Source organism: Caretta caretta, chromosome 9 (genome assembly GCF_965140235.1).
Source record: "Caretta caretta isolate rCarCar2 chromosome 9, rCarCar1.hap1, whole genome shotgun sequence".
NCBI classification, from domain to species: Eukaryota; Metazoa; Chordata; order Testudines; family Cheloniidae; genus Caretta; species Caretta caretta.
The window spans coordinates 32,736,692-32,759,751 of NC_134214.1; the positions used below are offsets into that span (position 1 = coordinate 32,736,692).

The following is a 23,060-nucleotide window of genomic DNA, read 5'->3' on the forward strand; positions in this document are numbered from 1 at the left end:
TGGATTATTTCCTGCATTAGCCATCCACTGCAGGGACTGTTGGCTCATTCAACAGGGGCTTAAGCTACCTTGGTAGCATTTTTGTGGGATATTCCCATATTACTGGACATCTGTAGGACACTGGTTCTCTGGGCATCTCTCCACTCACCATTGCACCATCACAACTTCTTCAGGATCTGATGCAAACTTTGGGAAAGCAATCCTACACTCACTAAGTAGATTCTGAGTTCCACTTCCAAACAGCACTGCTTGTGAGTCACCTGAGTGGAATACACGTGCAGCCGTTCAAATTAAAAATTATTACATCTTCAAGAGGTGGTTCACATGTGTATTCCATGACCTGTCCCCTCTGCCTTGGTGTCTTGAGACATGTTTCATTTCAAAGGAACTGAGAGGGGTCAGAGCAACACCACCCTTTATATAGCCTTGGGAGGAGCCAGAAGAGTTCCAGCGTGCATGCACTGCCCTATTGGGTACTGCTGCCAGAAAGATCTCTGATTCCAGCGTGCTGGGAGTGCATACACCTGACTGAAATACACATGTGAATCACATCTTGAAGAACAACAGTTACAGTGCTTGTAAGTAACTCCCCCCCCCCCCCCATTTGTGTATGTTCTGGTTAAATTTTGTTGTTGAAAGTTTTCATGGAAGAAATGTGGTTTAAATGAGGTACAGAAAGGGAGGAGGTTCTGAGCATCAGGGAGTCATGGAAGAATGAGCAAGGGCAAGTGAGTAAAGGAAACAAAATAACCATTTGGAAGGGAGATTTGGGAAATGCTTAGATAGCAGGAGCTGGGAGTAGTGGGAAATGATTATGGAGGTCTAGACAGAGGAGTGTACAGCCTTGCAGTTGAAGATAGAATGTTTGAACATGATGGCGAAGGAGACGGGGAAGCCAGTGAAGGAATATGAGGAAAAGTGACTTAAACAACATGCAAGCAGGATGGTTTTTACAAATAGCATTTTGTATAGCCTAGAAGAAGATGAAATGAGATGGTAAGAGGTCAGAATTGAAGACATTGATCTTGACATGGGTAGGAATTTTAATTTGAAGATGAAGAGGGAAGGGAACTTTTAGTGAAGCCTTAAGGATGAAGGCTTTGGTATTAGCCTGGCTACAACTTGGCAAAGGAGGAGACAAATCATATGACACTGAGGTTGTGAGCCTGGGAAAAGGATGGTGTTGTCTGTCAGTTTATGGAAAAACCCAGAAGAGAGGGAAGATGAGAGATTCAAAAATCTGTTTTTGTTATGGTTAGTTTGAGATGATGGCTATATATCAAGGAGGTGATGTGAAGGAGCCATTCAGAGATTCAAGACGCAAACAGAAACAAAAAAATTAGAGGTAGCAAGAGAAATTTGAGATTTGTCATCTTAACGATAACTAAAACTGTGGAAATGGATGAAGTCACCTAATGCGAAAGTATAGAGGGAGAAGAAGATAGGGCATATGGACGAAGACAGAACCCTGAGGGACTCTGATGGAACAGGAAAAGGTGGAAGCAAAATGCATGATTCATGAGATAGGAAGAGAACTAGGAGAGTGCAGAATTGTAAAAATCCAGGGAGGAGAGCAAGAGGAAGATGATGGGAGTAGTCAGCTGAGGTTAAAGTGGTTGATACCTTGAAGAGGACAACTCCGGCGATGATGCCCTTAAGGCTGAGAAGGAGGAAGTTGTTAGTGACATGAGTTAGAGCAGTTTCATTGGCATGGAGAGGTGGAAGCTGGATTACAGGGTATACAGAAGAGAGTTATAGCAGAGAAAGTCAAGACAGTTGGTGGACATAGTCAAGAACCTTAGATCCAAAGGGAGATGGGCAGTAGAAAGATAAGTGGATCAAAGGGATTTTAGAATAAAGAATGTTACAGCATACTCAAAGGCTGAAGGAAAAGAATCAAGGTGGTGGAGAGAAAGGTTTAGGACTGGTTTCATTAGCCATAGGGAAAGTGGATATATAATATCAGTAGGTCACCTAGACCACTATAGAGATTCAGATGTTGTTTGGTGGGAACAGAGATTTGGCCTCTGCATGCTCTTGGGGGGCGGGGGTGGGGGTGGGGAACAGTTTTTCAAAATTCTGGTATATGCACTTTGCCTGGACACCTGTGGACACATACAGGAACTTGCCCCAATGATCTACTAAAGTCTGTATCACAATTCCGCATTAATCCTTCCTGTCAGTATACTCATGGGCTTATTAAGACAGAGGGATGGAGCAAATTGGGCACATTGGGTTTCAGTTGTTTAAATGTTTCTGTGATCTGATAGCTTGTCAATCACAGAGTATGCATTGACATGCAAACCTCCATGACAGGAGTACCAGTTTTGGACTTTCCATCACCACATTGGTGCCCAACACACAACTATTTGGTGATGGTTTGCAATGGGAACTACCCCTCTTGCATTGTGAACATAGTCCTCATCCTGGTAAGGTGGCACTACAATGACAGCACTAGCCCATTGTAAGTATACAGAAAAATCATCCAGGTGTGGGTCTATTTTTGTAGGCACACCCATGAGTTTAACTTTTTGTATTAAAGTATGTGGCAGCCGGTGGGTTCCTCTTTTTTGTGGAGACAAGAGGATATTATTTCAGGAAGTATGTAAGTTAATACGTAACTTGTAAGGTAGGTAAAAATCTGGGGCCTGGTGAGTTGACAGTGTCTCGTTAAAAGGCCTTAACCTTTTGTGAGGGTATGTTTACAAAGTACAAGAAAAAGAAGAAACTCACATATTTCAAAATTTGACATAAGAAAGAGGTCACTAAAGCATTACTCATAGCTTACTGTTTAAGGGAATAATTTAGAATTCTGTTTTTTTATCACTTTTCTTTAGGTAACATTTCAGTAATTGCATTACCAGTTTCCAGCACCAATTCCCCAGCTAAGATTTTGCCAAAAACCTTGGGACCAATAAATGTGAATGTTGGACCCCAAATGGTAAGTACTCTAACTCTGGGCAACTATATGGCTGACTTTCTGTTTACTTAACATAAAAAGGTTAATAGTGAAAGTACAAACTACAACTGCAGCTTCTCCTCCAGCTATAAATGTCGTTGAATAGACATAAGTGCTTCCCCTTGTATCCACAGGTAATGAAGTAGGAACAATGTTCTTGGCACTCTACCATAACGCCACTCCCAGGAGAGATTCTGTATGGGCATACCTACATGTTCTGGAGTGAGTGGAGGCTCCTTGTGCAAAAATATACAGCTACACCTATTACATGACATTTATCCTTTAATCAAAATTATATTGAAAAAAACATTTTTCCCCTCCAGAATGTTGCCGCTGCTGTTGAATATTTTTGTGTGTTACATTCCCTCCACACAAGAGATGAGAGAGTACCTGGATTCTGTTATGTGCCTAGAGTTTGAACTTATTGTTATATCTGTATAACAATATATCGCTGCTAAAAATGGTCTGTTATTGTCTATACTAGCTAAGCAGTGTACGGCACTGGTTCAGAAGGATCCATTTTGAGAACTATTTTCAGCAATAGATCAATTTCTTAATGGATAGGACAGTAGTAGTCTTGCATGCATAAACTAAATGTTGTAGTAAACTATTGCTTGGAATACATGATGACTTTGGCCCATATACAGCATCCATCCAAGGTGTTTTACAGTAATTTGTTCTAATGGTTTCTAGTTTGCAAAACCCATAGTCTCAAGTGGTTTCTGTCCAAGTTGGACAGGAAACCACAAGCACTATAGCTAGTCCTCCCAACTTTATTTCCCAGTGTACAGCGTCTTGCATTTGGTATTGGCTAAAAGCCTTGCTTCTAGAGTAGTACTGTGCATTGTGGAATTTGCGTTTCAGAAGTTCCTGAAAACACCGGTAAAATGAACTTTGTAAGACATGCACTATAATGATGCTCTAGAATGTTTTTACCAAAAACAGTGTTGCTATGTGGATGCCATAAGTGATTGCAAAGAAAAAGAATGAGAGAGAACCACCAAGTTCATACAATCACTGCCCTGCAAACACACTCTGAGTGTGTACATATGATTGTTTTTGTTTTTTTGCAAAAATGTAACCTGTGATTCACAACTATTGGCCACTGGTTTAGTTCCATCAGTGATAGCAATAGTGAAAGCTGTAACATAGAAATGGAAATTAGACATTTTTACTACCCTGTCATCTCCCTCATCTGAGCACACACATTCTCTCCAGGGTTAGACAACACAGTGGTGAAAACTCCTGACCTGCCTGAGTCCTATCATGCTACAGCATTCTCTGTTGCTACCACAAGTGCTGAATTATTATTTCTGTTGTTGACAGTTCATACAGCCCCTGCCTCTTAAAAAACGTGTATGTGTGTGTGGGAGGGTGGAGTGGGGGGCTGGAAATTACATCAGCCTCTAAGTGTAAATTCTAATAAATGTTTGGTGTGTGTTTACTTATCAGGAGCAACCCATTTCTGCAGAGTAGAGTAAACTGAAAAATTGAGTAGTCTTAAGGGATACTGTCAAGTTAAAAACCATACTTCTGTCTGAATTATTTTATCTACTGTTAGAAAGAACACCTGAGATTACTATAGCTTGAAAGATATTGGACAGAAAATGACTGTTCATTATTTTGACAGTTTTAGACTTCACCGGGGCTATTCATGTGAATAGAGTTAAACACACACGGCCCAATCCTGCAAACTTACCTACTTCATCAATATGAGAGTTCTTTGTATAGAGATAATTTAAATATAAATCTTTTCTATAGGCAGCTCTTTTTTGTTGTGAGTTTTTTCTCACATTAACAGGAGAGAGAAACTTTTTTTAAAAAAATAGATAGGAAAACATGGTTGCATAATGACAACATATGATAGGGGAGTCCAGCGGCAGGTTTAGGAATAATTTCAAACTCTAAACTCAACTTAAATCTGGTCCTTTTTAAGAGGCATGTAGGAGGGTTTCTTTGAAATACTCCCCATCTATTTTGGCAGATGCAGACTGCCCAGTGATCCAGTTTTGGGTAGCTAAGGTCTTCTGTGAATCTAAATGTCCAGTTAACAGTCAAATGTAAGGCAACCTATGGACACACTCCTACTAAATTTTATATGACCTATTTCTTCACTGACCTCTTATTTTAGAAAAAGAGAAACTATTAGTTTATCATCAATTACACTTGATCTGTGGGGGTTTTAATTTGACACTAGGTTGGATCTTTGTTTATCTCCTCCTCTTACTGCTTTTAGGAAGAAGAGCATGCACCCAGTCATACAGAGCACACATTCATGACATCAGCAGTAAATTTAGTGGGCAGAGCCAGGACAAGCTGTTGGAGATAGAAAACTGGCTGCTGCTACTGCTTCCGCCATAATCAGGGCTTGTCTACATTTGAAACCCAAAAGGGTTTTTCCCCAAAAGTCTTTCTTTGAAGACCCACAAAGTGAATAGTGGGCATGACCGTATTATTTTGTCAACCAATTAGGCCTACTTTCTGCCACAGCAATTTTGATTCACTGGTTTCTGGTTCCACACTTTTCTTATTTACCAAGCATGATCCTTGAGTTAAATCAATAGGCCTTTTTGTTTGGACTAATTCAGTCTTTCTATTCCTCTTTCATACCTTTTCCCATCAACATTTGTTATTTTAGGTTATTGTGACATCTTATGAACCTTCATGTACTTTTTACAGTTGAGCCTTACATTTAGAGTAAATTTGTAGGCCCAATTATCACAACACCCATGACTATGCTGTCTGAGCACATTCCAACACCTCAGCAACGTGACTAACATCTTAACGTGTAATATGTAGTTCTTTTCTCTCTTCCTCCCCTCTCGGGAAAACTGCATTTTTTAAAACTTACATTTAAAAAATTAATATATGCTATGTATTTTTTCTAGCAAAGGCCAGATTGAAGAAAATGCACCAGCTTTGAATGGAAGTTGGTGTTATTTGTGGTGGTTCTTAGCTCTTGTGGGAGTTCATAGAATTATAGGGTTAGAAGGGACTGCAAGGGTCATCTAATCTAACCCCCAACATCCCATCTTGGACAGGCCCCTAAGAAGGGTGTGCCTCTTGCATAAATGAGCTTTACTTTTGCAGTAGACAACTCTATTGTGTCCAAGGAGTGGAGTTGTTGACTACAGTTCTTGTCCCAGAGCGTTAGGCGATCTCTGAAGGTATCCAGGCCCCAGAACATTAAGCATCTTTAACATAAGGCCCAAGACCTTGAATTTGATGTAATATTCTGTGCGGAGTGAGCATAGTAAATGGAAGCTTGTAAAATGTGCTTGTGAAAGCCTATGTTACTGTGGAGACATGCTACTGATATTGTATTAATTGCAGTTTCCTGAGGGCTGGTGGTTTCATGCCTCACTATATTGAATTGCTGTACTCCAGATGGGACATGACAAAGATGTGTATTACTGAGGCCAGGTCATTGTCCGCCAGGATGGGATGCAGTGCCCTAACCAGACATAGGTGGTAGAAAGCATTGCTTGCAGTGGCTGTTATATGAGAGCTTATGTGAGGAATCCAAGAGTGCTCTTAAACTGTGTTCTGACTTAACTAGTTGTGGACAGACGTTTGATGATACTCCGTATGAGTTTCATTTTTATCACATCATTTACAAGTGACTAAAATTATGCATAATATTCAGAATTTAACTTCTATAGAAGGAGAATTCTTTTTGCACAGTATCTCTCCATATGTATTGTTGTCCTCACCTGAGTGATCAGCAATTTCAGGGCCTTTCAGCTGGTAGTTACCGTTGGTGGAGAGAAACTTATGTTACAGAGTCAGGAATGGTGATACTTATTTATTTACACTATGAAGTGTTCTTGTCTACACTATGCACATGAGTCTTGTTATTCTTAAAGTAAAATGCACCCAATCACTCACAGGTAACTCCATAAACCCTAACTCAGTCACCATGAGCAGCCACCAACAACAGGTGCCTTCACTGGTGTTCTCCAAGATCTTCATGTATCCTCTCAATTACCATGAAACCTCCCCTCCTGGCTGCCCTGTCACTTTTCAAACAGTAGCCAGAAGAGCAGCATCTGATTCACCATCAGCAGATTAATCACCCTGCTCTCTGTGAATCTAGTATTACTTCAGTATTATAGAATTTTGTTTGCCTTTTTCCTAACTGTTTTGCTGTACTAAATTGTTTCACCTGCTTGGTTTCTTGTAATGTAGAGCAAATAGGAATGTGCCCATTTTCTTCTGCCCGGATTATTTGTATTACCTTAGACTGAAATTCATAAAGTACTTGTGTTTTTAAAGTCACTCTGATTCTTACTCTCCTCCTCCACAACATAAAACTGGCTATTTGCTTGCCCCCATACCTATCAGCAAATGTTGCTCCCTTTCTGCAGGTACCTTCTTCCACATTATTGGTGTATAAAATGGGTCTTACATGTAATATTGAAACATATAGCATCGCTAGTTGACTTCACGCAAAAATAACCTTTGCCTTTTGCTAGCCAGCTTCTTACCTTATCTATCTGCTAGGGTGACCAGACAGCAAGGCTGAAAAATCAGGACGGGGGTAGGGGGTAATAGGAGCCTATATAAGATAAAGCCCTATAAAATATTGGGACTGTCTCTATAAAATCAGGACATCTGGTCACCCTACTATCTGCTGACATGGTAACTCAATTTTTTGAGATAGTTCATAAAACCTGAGTTCACAGTTAAATCCCTCTAGCTTTTCGTCACAATGAAAAATTCAAGCAAGCTTGAAGAGGAGGTTATTGTCTACCTTGTTAACTCTTCTATGTTTTCATGAGACTTTTTAAAAGCAAAATTTAATGTTAAACTTTGTGATTCTGCCTCCACCCTTTTAATAAAATTACAAACCCCACCCCTATAGCTTTTGGAAAGAGATGGGTGATCATGGAGATATTTCTTCTGCAAACTGAAACATCTATTCCCTTGAGGGTGATTATCTTCCACCATCTTCAGTAACATGCTCTGTCAAGCACAGCAGCGAGCTAACTAAAATTAGCCAAAAATGCAACAGTTTACATGTAAAGATATTGATGATGATAAAGAAAAATCTATATGATGAAGCTATTTCTTTAAGCAATATTTTCTTATAAATAGAATAGACTCAGAACTTAATTTTAACTGAACATATGCTAAGAAAAAGAGTAAACACATCAGTTCACATCATGGAGAAAAGCCATTAAAACATCCCTTTAGTAGCAAATGAATACTGTTGAGATAAAATCATAAATTTAGAAAATGTTTCCCTAGCTGCTGTAGTAGTAACATCTTACACAGTTAAGGATAAAAACAGAATACTAACATTTTGATGTAATTCACACCATTATGGAACTGCTGGCATTTTAGTCAGCATAGACAGTGATGAGGGCCCTATAAATATCGGCATAGCAAAGCAACATAGATCTGTTTTTGTGTCTGTCTGAAGGCAAAAGAGACTTAGGCACCTAAGTTCCACTGACTTTCAGTAAGACTTCATCTCCTGAATGTCTAAGTCACTTCTGAAAGTAGGATTTAGGCACTTTTGCAAATTTTACCCTCAATCTATAAGAGTCAAGAAATAAAATGTTACAGAGTCTGGGTTACAAATACTTCAGGGATATCATTCATTTTATTTGTTGGTTAATGGGGTTTGTTTGTTTGTTGTCAGTTTTGGGTGGGAGAATTCTGCAGGGATTGGTTCTTGGCCCTACACTATTTAACATTTTTTATCAATGACCTGGAAAAAAAAAAGCATCACTGATAAAATTTGCAGATTACACAAAAATTGGGGGAAATGGTAAATAATGAAGAGCACACATCAGTGATAGAGAGCCATCTGGTAAGCCAGGTGCAAACAAACAAAATGAGTTTAATACAGTCAACCAGAGTTATAGAGTCATTGAGTTAGGGCCAGAAGGTACCCCCAGATCATCTAGTCTGGTCTCCTGTATATCACAGGCCAACACCCACGCACCAAACCCAACAACTGAATTAGACCAAAGTATTACAGCCCTTAGGAGACTAACCTATTATGTGCCACAGGCAAAGCATAGGAGGGACCAAGATGCCCCGCTGCCCAAGTGCAATGTCAGGGATTTGATTAAGCGAGAGATACCCAGATGATCTGGCAAGTGACCTGCACTCACATGATTCAGAGGAGGCAAAAAACCCCCACTGTCACAGCCAATCTGACCTGGGGGGAAATTCCTTCCCAACCCCACCTATGTCAGTCAGTTAAACCTTTAGCATGTGAGAAGGAATCATCCAGCCAAGTACCTGAGAGAATGTTGAGTATCACCTGAGTTCACTGGCTTACCCGGCCCAGTGTCCTATCTCCAGCTGTGGTCATTTCTGATGCTTCATAGGAAGGTGAAAGGAAAGAAAACCACCACCACCACCCACAATGCAGTAGGGTCAGAGGGAAAATTCCATCCTGGATGCTGCAGGTGATCAGCTGAAGCCCTGAAGCCTGAGATTTTAGGAACATGTAAGGAGATACATCTGGGAACAACAAATGTAAGCTATATTTACTGGATCAGGGGCTCTATCTTGGGAAGCAGTGACTCTGAAAAAGACCTGAAAAGTCATGGTGGATTATCAACTAATGTGAGTTCCAAGTGCAGTGCTTTGACAAAAGGGCTAATGCAATCCTGGAATGTAGAAACAGGGGAATGTGGAATAGGAGTAGGGAAGTCACATTACCTCTTTGTCTGGCACTTGCAATTGCTACTGGAATACTGAGGCTCATTCTGGTATCCACAATTCAAGAAGGACATTGATAAATTGGGAGGAAAAGTCATGAGTGTGTTTTAAAGGATTGAAAAACATATCTTATAGATGGACTGATAGACTATAAAAGCTGAATCCGATTATCTCAATAAAAGATTAAAGGATGACTTGATTACAATCTACAAGTACCTACATGAAGAACAAATTTTGATAATGGCTCTTCCGTCTGGCAGACAAAGATATAGCAAGATCCAGTGGCTGAAAGTTGAAGCTGTACGAATTTAGACTGGAAATAAGGTAAACAGTGGGGGTGATTAACCATTGGAACAAATTACCAAGGAGTGTGGTGAATTCTCCATCACTGGCAATTTTTAAATCAAGATTACATGTTTTTCTAAAAGATATGCTGCAGTTCAAACAGGAATTAAGTCAGGAAAGTCCTATGGCCTGTATTATACATAGATGATCACAATGTTCCCTTCCCAATGCACAGTCAATCTGTGGAACTCCTTGCCAGAGGATGTGGTGAAGGCCAAGACCATAACAGGATACAAAAAAGAACTAGATAAATTCATGGAGGATAGGTCCATCAATGGCTATTAGCCAGGGTGGGAAGGAATGGTGTCTCTAGCCTCTGTTTGCCAAAAGCTGGGAATGGGCGACGGGATGGATCACTTGATGATTACATGTTCTGTTCATTCCCTCTGGGGCACTTGGCACTGGCCACTGTCGGAAGACAGGATACTGGGCTAGATGGACCTTTAGTCTGACCCAGTATGGCCATTCTTATGTTCTTGCTTTATCTATTTAAAAAAATTCTCCTGGCCTTTGAAACTTTTTTTAAACAAAACATAAACCTTGAGTCAAATCTAACTGAGTGTCGCTTTTCAAATTAATAATAAAATATTTGTTCTGGTACATTTGTTTCAGAGATAGAAGGCAGTGTGAGCTGGTAGATGGAGAACTAGATTGAGAGTCAGGAGACCTGGGTTCTGGTTTCCCAGCATAGTCACTAGCCTGCTGTGTGACTTGAGGCCAGTTAGTTTCCCTTTCTGTGCCTCAGTTTCTCCTTTCGTAAAATGAGGATAGTGATGTTCTCCTTTCTTTCGTAAAGCATTGAGATCTATGAACTAAAAGTGTTGTATAAGAGCTAAGTATTATTACTGTTTGTTTTCTCCTTTTTATTGGCCAAAAACTGTGATTCCAATTGAAAGAACTGGTTTTGAAGACTGACTTAGGGTTACAAGCCAGAGAGAGAGAGAGAGAGAGAGAGAGAAGCAGGAGCTATAGCATTCCTCATGGGCTTTAAAGGCCAAATCCTTACTCAGTTAACTCACCTCACCTGAAATAAGCAGGACAATTCACAGGAAGAAGGTGAATAGGATTTGGCTCCAGATCTGTACTATTGGTGGTCTCTGTCAGTTCCCTGTTTAACCTTATCAATTAGGAATTTTCTAAATTTATTTATAACCATTTGCAAACAGTTATCTCTCAATAGGACATTACTGGGAATTGTTACTGGGTTCTAAGAGATTCCCACCTAAACTTTTTGGCTTCTGGAAACTGATTCAGCAGTGAAGCGCTTGCTTAACTTTAGGCATTGAATAGTCTCACTGTCTGTGTAGGTACCGTCTAAATGACTGAATGAGATTACTATTATACTTAAAGCTACACATATCCTTAAGTGTTTTGCTGAACTGGGGCCAACGTATACTTGAAATTCAGTTTCTTCTGTAGGTGTCCAGTGTCCCCTGTTTAAGAATTCTACAGTCCTAAGGAGTTGAGGAGAGACTCAATTAGTTGATGATGGGTGTTTCTTTTTTCTGGATTAAAGTCTACATGTAAAATCCACAGAACTAATCTAAATTCACTCTTGGATCTCAAAATTGGGGGTGGGGGTGGAATAACCACACAAACATGTACCCTAAATACAGTTCTGATTGTACTGTGGTCCACAACTTTTGTTGTTTCTTGTTTGTATTGCAATGAAAACAAAAAGTGTTACTTCAGTAAGAAGAGCAAATTATCATTCTAGCCATTGGAACTATGCATCTTTTAGTAAGATATCTTCAAATCTGGATTCTGGATTCCACTTCCCAGGTCTGTAAGAGCTGTACACTGTACAGGTATTTCTTATTTTTTTTTATAGCCAGGTATCATAGTGACACAACAGGTGATGAGTCCAGCAGCACGTATCAGCACAGAAACAAAGGACCAACATGCCTATCCTTCAGGTCAGAGGTTAGGTACCACAGTGCAGTTGCTGTAGGTGAACAGAAGATGGGACATAAAATGCCAAAGAGGAAGTGGTAGGCAAATATATCCCATTCTTCTCCAGCCTAGACAAGAAAGTCTTTTTTTAAAGAACCAGGGGAGCAAAGAGTTGATTCAGAAAAAAAACCTGCTGTCAAAGGGGCTAAAGTATTAAATCTGCGGCTTAAAATATTTTTAAAGTACTATTGCAGCTAGATGTTTAGTAATTGGTGGCCACTTAGTCACAGATTTGTTCACAATATTTAAATTCAGGATAAATGATGGTTCATTGAAGCTCCAAAGCTCCATCCACAACCCGTGACACTAAAATAAAATGTCATTCATATTAGTGTGAAGATCTTTACAATATCCTCACCCCTCTTCTTTTGTGTGGTTTTTGATCAGGAGTAAAATATTAAAGATGGTATTTAAATCACTACCATTGGTCTTCAGAGTTAACACATCATTGCGATTAATGGGACCAGTCCACACTTCTCACAGAGCTATTGTTTCATCTTGTCTTCATACTCAGGCAAAACTCACAATATTAATTTATATCGGCTTTATATTTTGAACTTTGCGGCCATAATGGCTAGCAACAAATTTTTTTAGAAATGTTAGATTCTGGAGCAAAAGGTGGAAACCAGCACAGAAGGTGCAAACTAGATCAGCCACCACAAAGTGGCCCTGTTAAATCTTCTGGGCTCCGGTAAACCTGCTGAGGCAATATAGTCTGATGTGGCAGTTGTCAAATCCACTTTGGAGCCTCGCCAGGAGGACTTAGGTAAACCTAAGAAGGACAGGAAAGTAGAAGTTGGCTCTGACCTCGTGTAGGAGCTACCCATCTCTACTGTGACTTCTTGCTCTCCCTCTCTGCCCTTCCTACTCAGTTCTGGGGGTAGTGCTCCTTCATTGTGTGGAACATGCACAGGTACCCACTGCTCACAACACTCAGCTGGCTACAAACTTTTATTGAGGAGTGCTTCTCCTGGAACTGAAGAGTGATATGGTGAGGATCCTTTGGAGAACCAAGCAGTCATAAAAGTAGGGAGTTGGATGACTCTTCACATACAGCATCTATCCAAAGCACCCCTGATCTAGCACCCACAGCAGTAGCATCCTGTGTACCTCCAATATCATTCTACCCACAGTGACATCTACTTGGCTGCTGCTTACTGTACCCCAATCCCTCAGTCCTCTGCAGCCAGAGAAGATCATGGAACATGATTGCAAAGGATTGGAATTTTTGAGAGAAGAAAGAGCAGCTGCTTTTGGGTTGTGGGAGGAGAAAGATTTAATAAGTTTGGTAGCCAGGAACTTCTTTAGTTATAGTATCTGCTGTGCTACTGGCTTGTTTTATGGCTTTGAAGAAGTGACTTCACTCTCAGTTCCCATTTGTAAAATGAAGATAATACATACACCATCCCTTGGAAGTAACTGGATGAGGATTAGTTAGTTTGTCTTGAAGAGATTGTTAGCCAATATACATATGTAAGGCATAGTAAAACCAAATTTAATAGGCATGAGATGCATGCTTTTAATATAATATACATTATATATATGGCTGTTGGGAAGTTATGTTATCTGAATGTATTACACTCTTCCCACGATTCTGTTCACCCATGGCAAGGATCCCACAACATTGCAAAGCTGAAGTCCGCTTTGGCATTAAAAAATAGGAAACTCGTCAAAACAAAGCTACATGAATATTATGTACCAATTTCATAACTCCTTAACACTTGGCATTTAGTATTCAAAACAAGTTATGGGAAAGTAAAGGGATGTACCAAGGTCAAAGCTGGCACAAACCATCAGGGACGAGTGATATAAGTTACACTGACAGAAGCACTGGTGTGGTCAGCGGGAGAGATTCACTCGCCGACATAGCTACTGCTGCACGTGGAGATGGTTTTATTATGTCAATGGGAGAGCTCTCTCCTACCAGCATAGAGCAGCTACACCAATGATCTTACAGCTGCATCGATTCAGCTGTGCCACTGCAAGCTCACTAAACTTTGTCAGGGGTGGCCAACCTGAGCCTGAGAAGGAGCCAGAATTTACCAATGTACATTGCCAAAGAGCCACAGTAATATGTCAGCTTCCCCCCCCCCCACTCCCCCGCACTCCCAGCGCCTCCCAGCAACCAAGGAATCATCATGGTAGTCTTTGCAAGCAACTGAAGGATTTTGGGGGGCAGTGAGCCAGACAACCACGTCTGTCTGCACTTCACTCCTTGTCCCCAACCAGCCCCAAACTGGTTCGTATCCTGCCATTGCCACCAGTTGTCACGGAGTCCCCGGGCGATGCTCGGGACCTGCTCCCTACAAAGTCAGTCAGGACTCTGGGGGAGTCTCCTCTCTCTCAGCAGACTGTCTCCAGGCAAAAAGCTCACACAGCTTCCACCTTCCTGGGTCTGACCTCGGAGCATTCAGCCTCCTCTGCCCTTCCGTGCGCTTCCCACAGCGAGTCTGCACAGGCGGAGTTCTGGGGAAGCCAGACGGTCCTGCACCCCAATTTCGCAGTCAGACGTGACTCTCAAGCAGCCAGTAAAAAAGAGTTTTATTAGATGACATGAACATAGTCTAAAACAGAGCTTGTAGGTACAGAGAACAGGACCCCTCGACCAGCATCCCCACAGATCAGCACCTCCTCCTCCCTCCCCGCACCTCCCTATCAGCTGTTTCATGGCATGCAGGAGGCTCAGGGGAGGAGCGAGGGCACAGCAGGATCAGGGGAGGGGGCGGGAAGGGGTGGAGTAGGGGCAGGGCCTATGGCAGAGCCAGGGGTTAAGCAGCGAACACCCCGCAGCACACTGGAAAGTTGATGCCTGTAGCTCCAGCCCCGGAGTCGGTGCCTATACAAGGAGCCGCATATTAACTTCTGAAGAGCCGCATGTGGCTCTGGAGCCACAGGTTGGCCACCCCTGCTTTAAGTGATGTGTAAAGAGTTGTGTAGCTTATAAAATCATACTATAAATACAATTAGTTGAAATGTGTATCTTTGAAGCATACCTCCTGTGTAAGGTGAACATTCTGTGAGATAAGAATTGCTTCCCAGAAGGAGGGTATGTTTGTCTCTTTTTCGTATTGTTCTCTTTTGTTTTTAGACAATAAATTTGGCTAAATTCAGTCTCTTGAACATTTTTAATGCTGAACCGTGAATGTAGTCAAACAAATGGCTACCCTTTTAGTCAGTAATATATTATATATGTGTTCATTATTTTACCGAGTATCAGAGGGGTAGCCGTGTTAGTCTGTATCCACAAAAACAGGGAGGAGACTAACAGATTTATTCAGGCATAAGCTTTTGTGGGTAAAAAATCCACTTTTTCAGATGCATGGAGTCTTTAAGGTGCCCCTGGACTCCTAATTATTTTACCGATTTCTATTGTAATTCACCTGAACGTATGGGACTTATCGACACTGAACAGTCATAATCTAGGTCTTCACTAGGAAAAAGGAGTCTTTTTAACCCATGTTAAAATCCTAGTGAAGGTAAGGATATGGCTACACTGGAAACTTCAAAGCGTTGTGGGAGCCCTCCCGCGGCAGCGCTTTGAAGTGCGAGTGTGATCACGTGCGAGTGCTGGGAGAGAGCTCTCCCAGAGCTCCTGGTAATCCACCTCCACGAGGGGATTAGCTCCGAGTGCTGGGAGCGTGGCTCCCAGCTCTCGGAGCCTGTTTACACTAGCTCTTTAAAGTGCTCTGACTTGCTGCGCGCTCAGGGCGGTGATTTTTCACACCCCTGAGCCAGCAAGTTAGAGCACTAGAAAATGTAAGTGTAGCCAAGCCCTAAGAGAGTTGTAGTTTTAACAAATTTTAGCTGGTTGAGGTAAACACTAGTGGTTTAGCTTGACCTGCTAAAATATGTGAATACTACAGACTACCTAGTCTATACTAAGACTTTACCTTGTGGCCATTACAATGGGTTAGCTAAAACGTGGTAAGAACACACCTTTTTTTCCCAGTGTGTACAAGCCTTTCCTGATGCACTGTACAAGTGCCCTCTGATTGCTTAATTACAATAGTTTGTAAATGTTCCTTGCTATTAGCAGGCTTTAAAATCAACACCCCTTTAAGGCATATTGTACTGGAATAGGAGAGACTGGGAATGAAATATAAGGCATATTAAGTGATAGGGTATCTACCAGGGAAATTAACCAGCATAACTATAGCAGTATAATTATACTGCTATAGTTATATGGATATAACTGCCTATTTAGCTACTCTTATTCCAGAATAAGAGTACCTTTTTGCAGGTTAGTTTATGCTGGCAATTATATAACTATACCAGTATAGCTATAGACAAGCCCATATAGAGTTAATAGCTTTGCTGTTATATTTTGGCAGTCTGGGTTAATAGGACAGCCAGATTATTACTTTGCAACAGAAAATGATACAATTCAGAATGATTTTTTTTTAAAGGAAAACTTTGATTCTACATGCTGTAAAAAAATGTAGATATTAAAATAACAATCAGGGATTTTTTTGTGCTGTGTTGGTCCCAGGATATTGGAGAGAAAAGGCGGGTGAAGTAATATCTTTTATTGGACCAACTTCTGATGGTGAGAGAAACAAGCTTACACAGAGCTCTTCAGATCTTGGAAACTAACTCAAGATATTACCTCACCCACCTTGTCTCTCTAGTGTCCCTGATTATGACAGTTTGCAGCTTTGACACTGAAGGGAGTAGAAAAATTCATTGTCAGTCTTAAAAACCTGACTAGATCCCATCTGTAATGGCTAGGCCAAACAGTGTTAATCAGTTTGGGGCCCTGCTATGTTTATAGGTTGGACCTTGTAAAAAAATGCATTCTATGACCTGCTTTATTGTCTGTTTACTCTAGAGGGCACTAGAGTACAACAAGTAAAGGCCATAATGACCCATCTTTTGTAACATTCAAGTGGTTTGCACATTCTAAATATAATTTACTATTTGTCATAGTAATGCTATGATGAGATTATAGTTATACTAGTCTCTTTATGGTGTGTTAGTATTATGACTTAAAGGAAAACTCAATCTCTTCAGCTCAGGCTAGTAATGTGAAAGCTTAGAGGGGATAAAGTGCAACTCAACATGAGCAAACTGCAAAGCAAACTGAAAATAATATTTTAAATTATAATTGGCATGTGAGAGTCATGCTGGGTGGGGCCAACTTGCTGAAAAGTTATATCATTTGTAGTACTGCAGCAGATCAGTATAAGAAGAGGTGGTTAAAATCTTCAGTGGTGGTTTAACAACTGGACAAAACTTTTAATATTTTAATATTTAATCAAAATGTTTAGCTTATAAACTCTGAATATGTTACATTGTTTTCATCCAGTTTCAATATTGGTTTAACTGTTTAAAAAAACTCAACTAAATCAACTAACTAAGCACTGCTTAATTTCTACCATTAAGGTTTTCTGATTCTTAAGTCAGTATTAAAGTAAACTGATAATGGATATTCCATCTTTTAGTGTCCACCTACATTCTACAGATACAACCATCTTGGGGGATCTCTTATTCCCAACACAGTTACAACACAATTAAGTCAGTCAGGCTCCGATAATATCAAACTGTCCAAATACCTTGGCTTGTGCTGTTTCTCCCATTTCCAAAAGCATCTCTTTTCAAACTGGCCACTACCTGTATTTTTAAGAGAAACCAAACATGGCTGTAGGAAGTATTGGCAGTGTTTCTTAAGAAATTTTAAAATGACACTCAGGTGAGGGGGGAAAAATGGAAGGAGTATACTCTAAATATTATGTTGTAACCCATTAGAATAAATACCCTAGGCCACATGAACAGCATAGGTAGCTGATGAATATATATTCAGGTTTTAATACATTGAATGGTAGAAGAGGGAATACAATACATCCTAAAGCTTAATACATGTGGTGTTCAAAACATAACTAAAATGTCATTCCTTAGATGTCACAAAGCCCAACAACCAAACAAAATAAGCATCTTGAAAGAGCTTTTTCATGGAAAGTTTATCACGGGAGTCTTGCTGGAATAAAATGAAATGTTGGAGTAAAATCAATCTTACACTGTTATCTTCCTTTGTTATAAAATGATGTTGAAATCCAGTTGTGTGCTAGCCAGTGAACTATGGCAGTATTTTGTGCCAACAAACACCTTGACATTTCAGTGGCTTGCAAGCCTGAGCAGAGTATGGTAATTTTATGCTAACTAATGTTTATTACAACTAAAAGTAGAAGCAAGTAGTGAAGGACTCAAACCCAGAGAATGTTTGAGTGCACTTCTGAAAATAATTACTATAACAATCTGGCTGCATTGCAAGCAAACAACTTGTAGAACTGATTTGGCATCAGTTCTACAATAAGTTAACAGTTAAATTTATTCACAGTCTCCTCGACTGCACTATTCTAAAATATCTTCACTGCCCGTCTTGTTTTACATCTTGAAGTTTTATCTGCTTACTATTATAAGTCACAGATGCTCTGAAATTCATGACTGAATTTGAATATTTTTAAGCAGTGTTAACAAGTAAAAAATCTGGGTTTGTTTTATAAATAAACTAAAGAATGGTTCTTCTTCAAGTGTTTCTGCATATTCCCACTTATGGGTGCTGTGCCACCTTGTACTGCCTTACGGTAAAAACCTCTTTTAGCAGTGTCAGCTAATGCGCTACCATGCCCTCCCACCCTTCAGTATCATGACACACTGAAGGCGAGGCTATAAAGGGGGTGGAGCTCCCTCACTACCCCAGTTTCTTCCATCTGCATGCCTGGGCAGATGTGAACTGCTCTGGTTTCTTTGGAGTCTCTTTTCTACTTAGAAATAGTGTTAGCTCATTTTCAGTATAGTTAGTTCATGAATTCAGATTTCTCCAGGCTTCGGGTTATGGAGGAACTGAGGAAACAGAAGAAGCTGGATTCAAGAAGTGCGCTTCCTGCCTGGCTGTCTTCTCTGCATCTGACAACCACATGTGGTGCCTCAAGTGCCTGGGAGAAAGATGCTCACCTTCTGGGTGTTCTGTTTGCCAAACTTTCACACCCAGGATAGGGAGATTCACTTGCAGCTCCTCCTCCTAAAAGAAGACCTCGTAGCTAGACCATCTAGACCTGGTCAGGACTCAGATCCTAGGTGTAAGAGATCAGTCTCTCTGCCCCTGTGGCTGCCAATGGCTCCAAACAACTGAAGGGTTCCAAGAAGCCACTACCCCTGTTGGTGTTGGACTTGGTTCCTGCGCCTCACTCAGTCAATCCCCTGAGGCTCCAGATGTTTAAATGGAGGCCCATGTGGTCAGATCTGACTGCTTCATTTCTGGAAGAGAGGTTGAGAGATAGTTCAGCACTGATACCATACCTTGTTCCTCCCACCTATTCAACCCAAATGGAAACCCTGCAGGTGCAGGACCATTACCAGTTCTGATTTCCACTTCCAGTGCTAGAAAGATGGAATTGCTCAGTGGGTCAGAATCAATGCCTTCAGTTCCTTCTGTCATAGCATCGAAGAAAAGGAGGCTTAGAGCCAAAATGGCCAATATTAGTAGTGCTGGTTCCTGTGCATCAGACCTGTCCGATCCAACTGATTCTGACAAAACTGCTACAGTTCCAAAGCAGAGGTCTATTCCATCTTCAGTTACAAGGGATACAGACCTGTGTCTAATGTTGCATTGTGATTCTTGGATCTTCTTTCAGTTCCGGGGTCAGTTCTGAAGAGCTCTGTCACCGTGACAGACAAGAATCACCTTCCAGCTCTGGTTGCTTCATCATTTCTGGATGGGAAGATTAGGGTTTCCAAAAGGAGACATATTTACCCAGTTCCAAGTTCATCTTCCTTGTCCTCTGTTAAGAAGAATAGGCCACAAGACATTGGGCGTTTTCCCCTGGACCACCCTTTGCTTCCTCTGCCTTGGATACCTACAGGATCTCCATAAAACGCTGGATTTCCATTCTTCCCTTTGGATCCACTGTTACATTCTGTTTTGGATGTACAGTGGTAACTCTAGCAGGAAGAAGATGGAGGAAGAATACAGAAGTCTGTGGCTTGCTTTGTACCACCCAATGGCCTGCCTCCTGCAGGCACCAAATCCTACTTGCTGGGGTGACTGGCAGTCATGGGACCTAAGGCCTTATTGGGGTGGGGTTTGGCCAATACTGGATTTAAGGGATTTAAATAAATACATTTGAAAGTTTTGGTTCTGAATGTTATCTCTCGCCACCATAACCCCTTTGCTGTCAGTTATGTATTGGTTTGCAACCGCTGATCTAAAGAATGCATATTTGCACATCTCATTCATCAAAATCATCACAAGTATCTGTGATTCATAGTGGCTTGTTGCCACTATCCATACACGGTGCTCCCATTTGGCTTTTCCACGGCACCCAGAATTTTTACAAACTGTGTCTCTGTGGTAGCAGTCATCTGAGGAATCAGGCTATTTATGTTTACTCTTATTTAGACAACTGGCTACTCGAGGCTCTCTTGCACAAAGAGCTGTTAAACCATATCGGCTTCAAGAATAAATTCTTTTCAGACTTTGGGCTCTTTCTTAATTGCCCAGAGAAAATCCTCTGCCCCTCATAAAGGATTCCCTTTGTAGGTGCCGTACTGGACTCTGTGGAAGTCAGAGCTTGTCTACCAGAGAATAGATTTATCAAGATTAGTCAGTACCATTATAGATTGACAGTGTCCCACCCAGAAGATTTAAAATTCTTCCTGGGTCTCATGGTAGCTACTACTTACATAATCCATTTTGCCCATCTAAGGATGAGACATTTACAACACTGGATGTCTCAGGTTTACAGACGAAATCAGAACAACCTTCAGTCATTGATCACCATGCCTCAGAATGTCATAGTCTCCCTCCACTGATGGTCAGTCGAGACGAATGTGCTCAGAGGTGCACAGTTCAATCCTACAAGTCCATCCTGTACAGTGACTTCAGACACATCAACAAAGGGTTAGGAAGGACATCTGAATCATTTGACAGTTCAAGGGCACTGGCCCCCTCAGGAGGGATCCATGCATATCAATGTACTGGAATTAAGACCTGTTCATCTGGTTCTCAAATCATTCCTCCCTTACCTGCAAGGGAGTGTTGTACAGGTTGTGACAGACAATACATCAGTGATGTATTACATCAAGCTGTGGTAGAGATCATCCTCGAATTGAGGGATTGCCGATGATGATGATGACAACAACAAACAGGGGCGGCCCACTCTGCTCTTCTGTCCACAGAGGCAAATGGTGTGTTTGTCATGACATTTTATCCTGTGGCCCTGCACCTAGTAGGGGAAAACAGTATCGTCATGAACTGTCTTAGCAGAGACAGCTCCCAGATGCACAAATGGTCTGTAAAGGATCAGTTGGTTCAGACTATATTCTCCAGCTGGGGTCAGTCAAAGGTTGACCTGTTCACAACAAGGGTCAACAGAATATGTTGCCTCTCTGTTCCAGAGCAAGCAGAGACCGACAGTCCCTGTCAGATGCCTTCCTTTTGCATTGGAGGAAGGGCTTGATGAATGTGTTTCCTTTCTTCCCATTGATTTAAAAGAAAGATATTATCAGGACAGGGCAAGGATGATACTCATTGCCCCGACTTGGCCATATCTGCAGTGGTCATTACCAGTCTCCTTCAGCTGTCCAGCAGAGTCTTCACATATCTTCCCCTGCCGTCAACTCTCCTGTCCAAGCAGGAGGGCAGGATCTTTCTTATGGACCCACAGTCTCTTCACCTGATGACATGAGTGATTGGACTTGAGCAGTCTGCTCTTGAGCAGTCGCATTCTTCATCTGTGCAGGATGTACTAATTAACTCACAAAAGCAATCTACTAGAATTTGTTACTATCTAAAGTGGCCTGGATTTCAAACTTGGATGAAGGGACAATCTGGCTCTCCTGTATCTGCTTCCATTTCTTGTGTTTTTGAATACTTAATGTACTTAAAGCATGAGAAGGAGGGGGCTCAGACACAGACCAACAGATACTACTAGCAAGAATCTTTGGCTTTCTGGCACATGGAGCACATGGACCCCCACAATGCACTACAGATAGGGGGCACGCATTTTGAAGAACTGCAGTTACTAGAAGAGAAGTAACCTTTCTTTTTTAAATACTTTACCAGAGTTCTTAGTATAAGGATAAATGACTGACTTGGCACTTTAACGGTAATCATTTAGTTTCCTTTTCTTTGTTACCTAGAGAACTAGGACTTGGAGCTTGACCCGAGGAGAGATGCCTGGTGAGATGGTGGGTTAATGCAGGAAGAATACCCCACAGAAGGAGTAAGAGGACTGACCAGATAATCCCTGGGTTGGAACCCAGAGTAGAGGGAGGGACTGAGTTCCCCTGTACTCTCAATGGGAAGACTAGCAGGAAGACTCCAGACACAATTGCCAGAGAGACTATTAGGCCTGGCTCAAGGCTATCAACATCCTGTGAGGTCCTGGGACTATTGGTAAAAACCCTGGTTTACCCCAAAAGTGGTGAGACCAAAGGTGACTGAGTCAGAGGGCCAAGTCACAAGGAAAAAGGGGATCACTAGCAGATCTGTGCAGCAAGACTGCGGAGAAGAAAACCCTGCAACACCTTACCTAGCCACAAGGTGGCATGCCAGCTGATGAGTCACTTTGACACAGTGACCTTAGATGAATTGCTTAATCTCTCTATGCCTCGGTTTCCTTATCTGTAAATCAGGAATAATGGTTCTTACAAACCTTTGTAAAGTATTTGTAAAGGGGGTCGTCCATTATGGAGCTGGTTTTGACCAACAGGGCTGAAATAGTTGTGAAGGTGGTCTGAAACTTGGGAGGAAGTGATCATGATCTGATAGAATTCAATATTCTATGAAAGGAGGACATGAGAACAGCAAAACAAGGACATTGGACTTCAGAAAGATGGATTTCAACAGACTCATAGAAATAATAGGCATGGTCCCATGGAAAGATCAGGGTCAAAGGGGGCTGGCAGTTCTTAAAAGTATAATACTAGAGGCTCAATATCAAGCTATTCCGATGCAAAGGAAAGATAAGAGAGACAGGAGGCCAATGTGGCTGCACAAGGAGCTTTTTAGCTATCTAAAAACCAAAAGGGATATGTACAGGAAATGGCTGGAGGGGCATGTCACCAAGGAAGTATACATGGGAATAGGGCGAGCGTATAGGGACAAAATCAGGAAAGCTCTTCA

General features: G+C 41.3%; 1 protein-coding gene across 10 annotated transcripts in view; it reads left to right on the forward strand.

Moving 5' to 3' along the window:
* The window catches only part of TFDP2 (transcription factor Dp-2), a 165,833-nt gene that overhangs the window by 84,877 nt on the left and 57,896 nt on the right, over nt 1–23,060 (forward strand). For 8 of the 10 annotated variants that reach the window (XM_075132200.1, XM_048863680.2, XM_075132203.1 and 5 more), the window contains one exon: nt 2,838–2,941. The exons of the other annotated variants lie outside the window; for them this stretch is intronic. In XM_075132200.1, the coding sequence (XP_074988301.1) occupies nt 2,838–2,941 (104 nt within the window). The remainder of the gene's footprint in view (nt 1–2,837; nt 2,942–23,060) is intronic. 10 annotated transcript variants of the gene reach the window in all.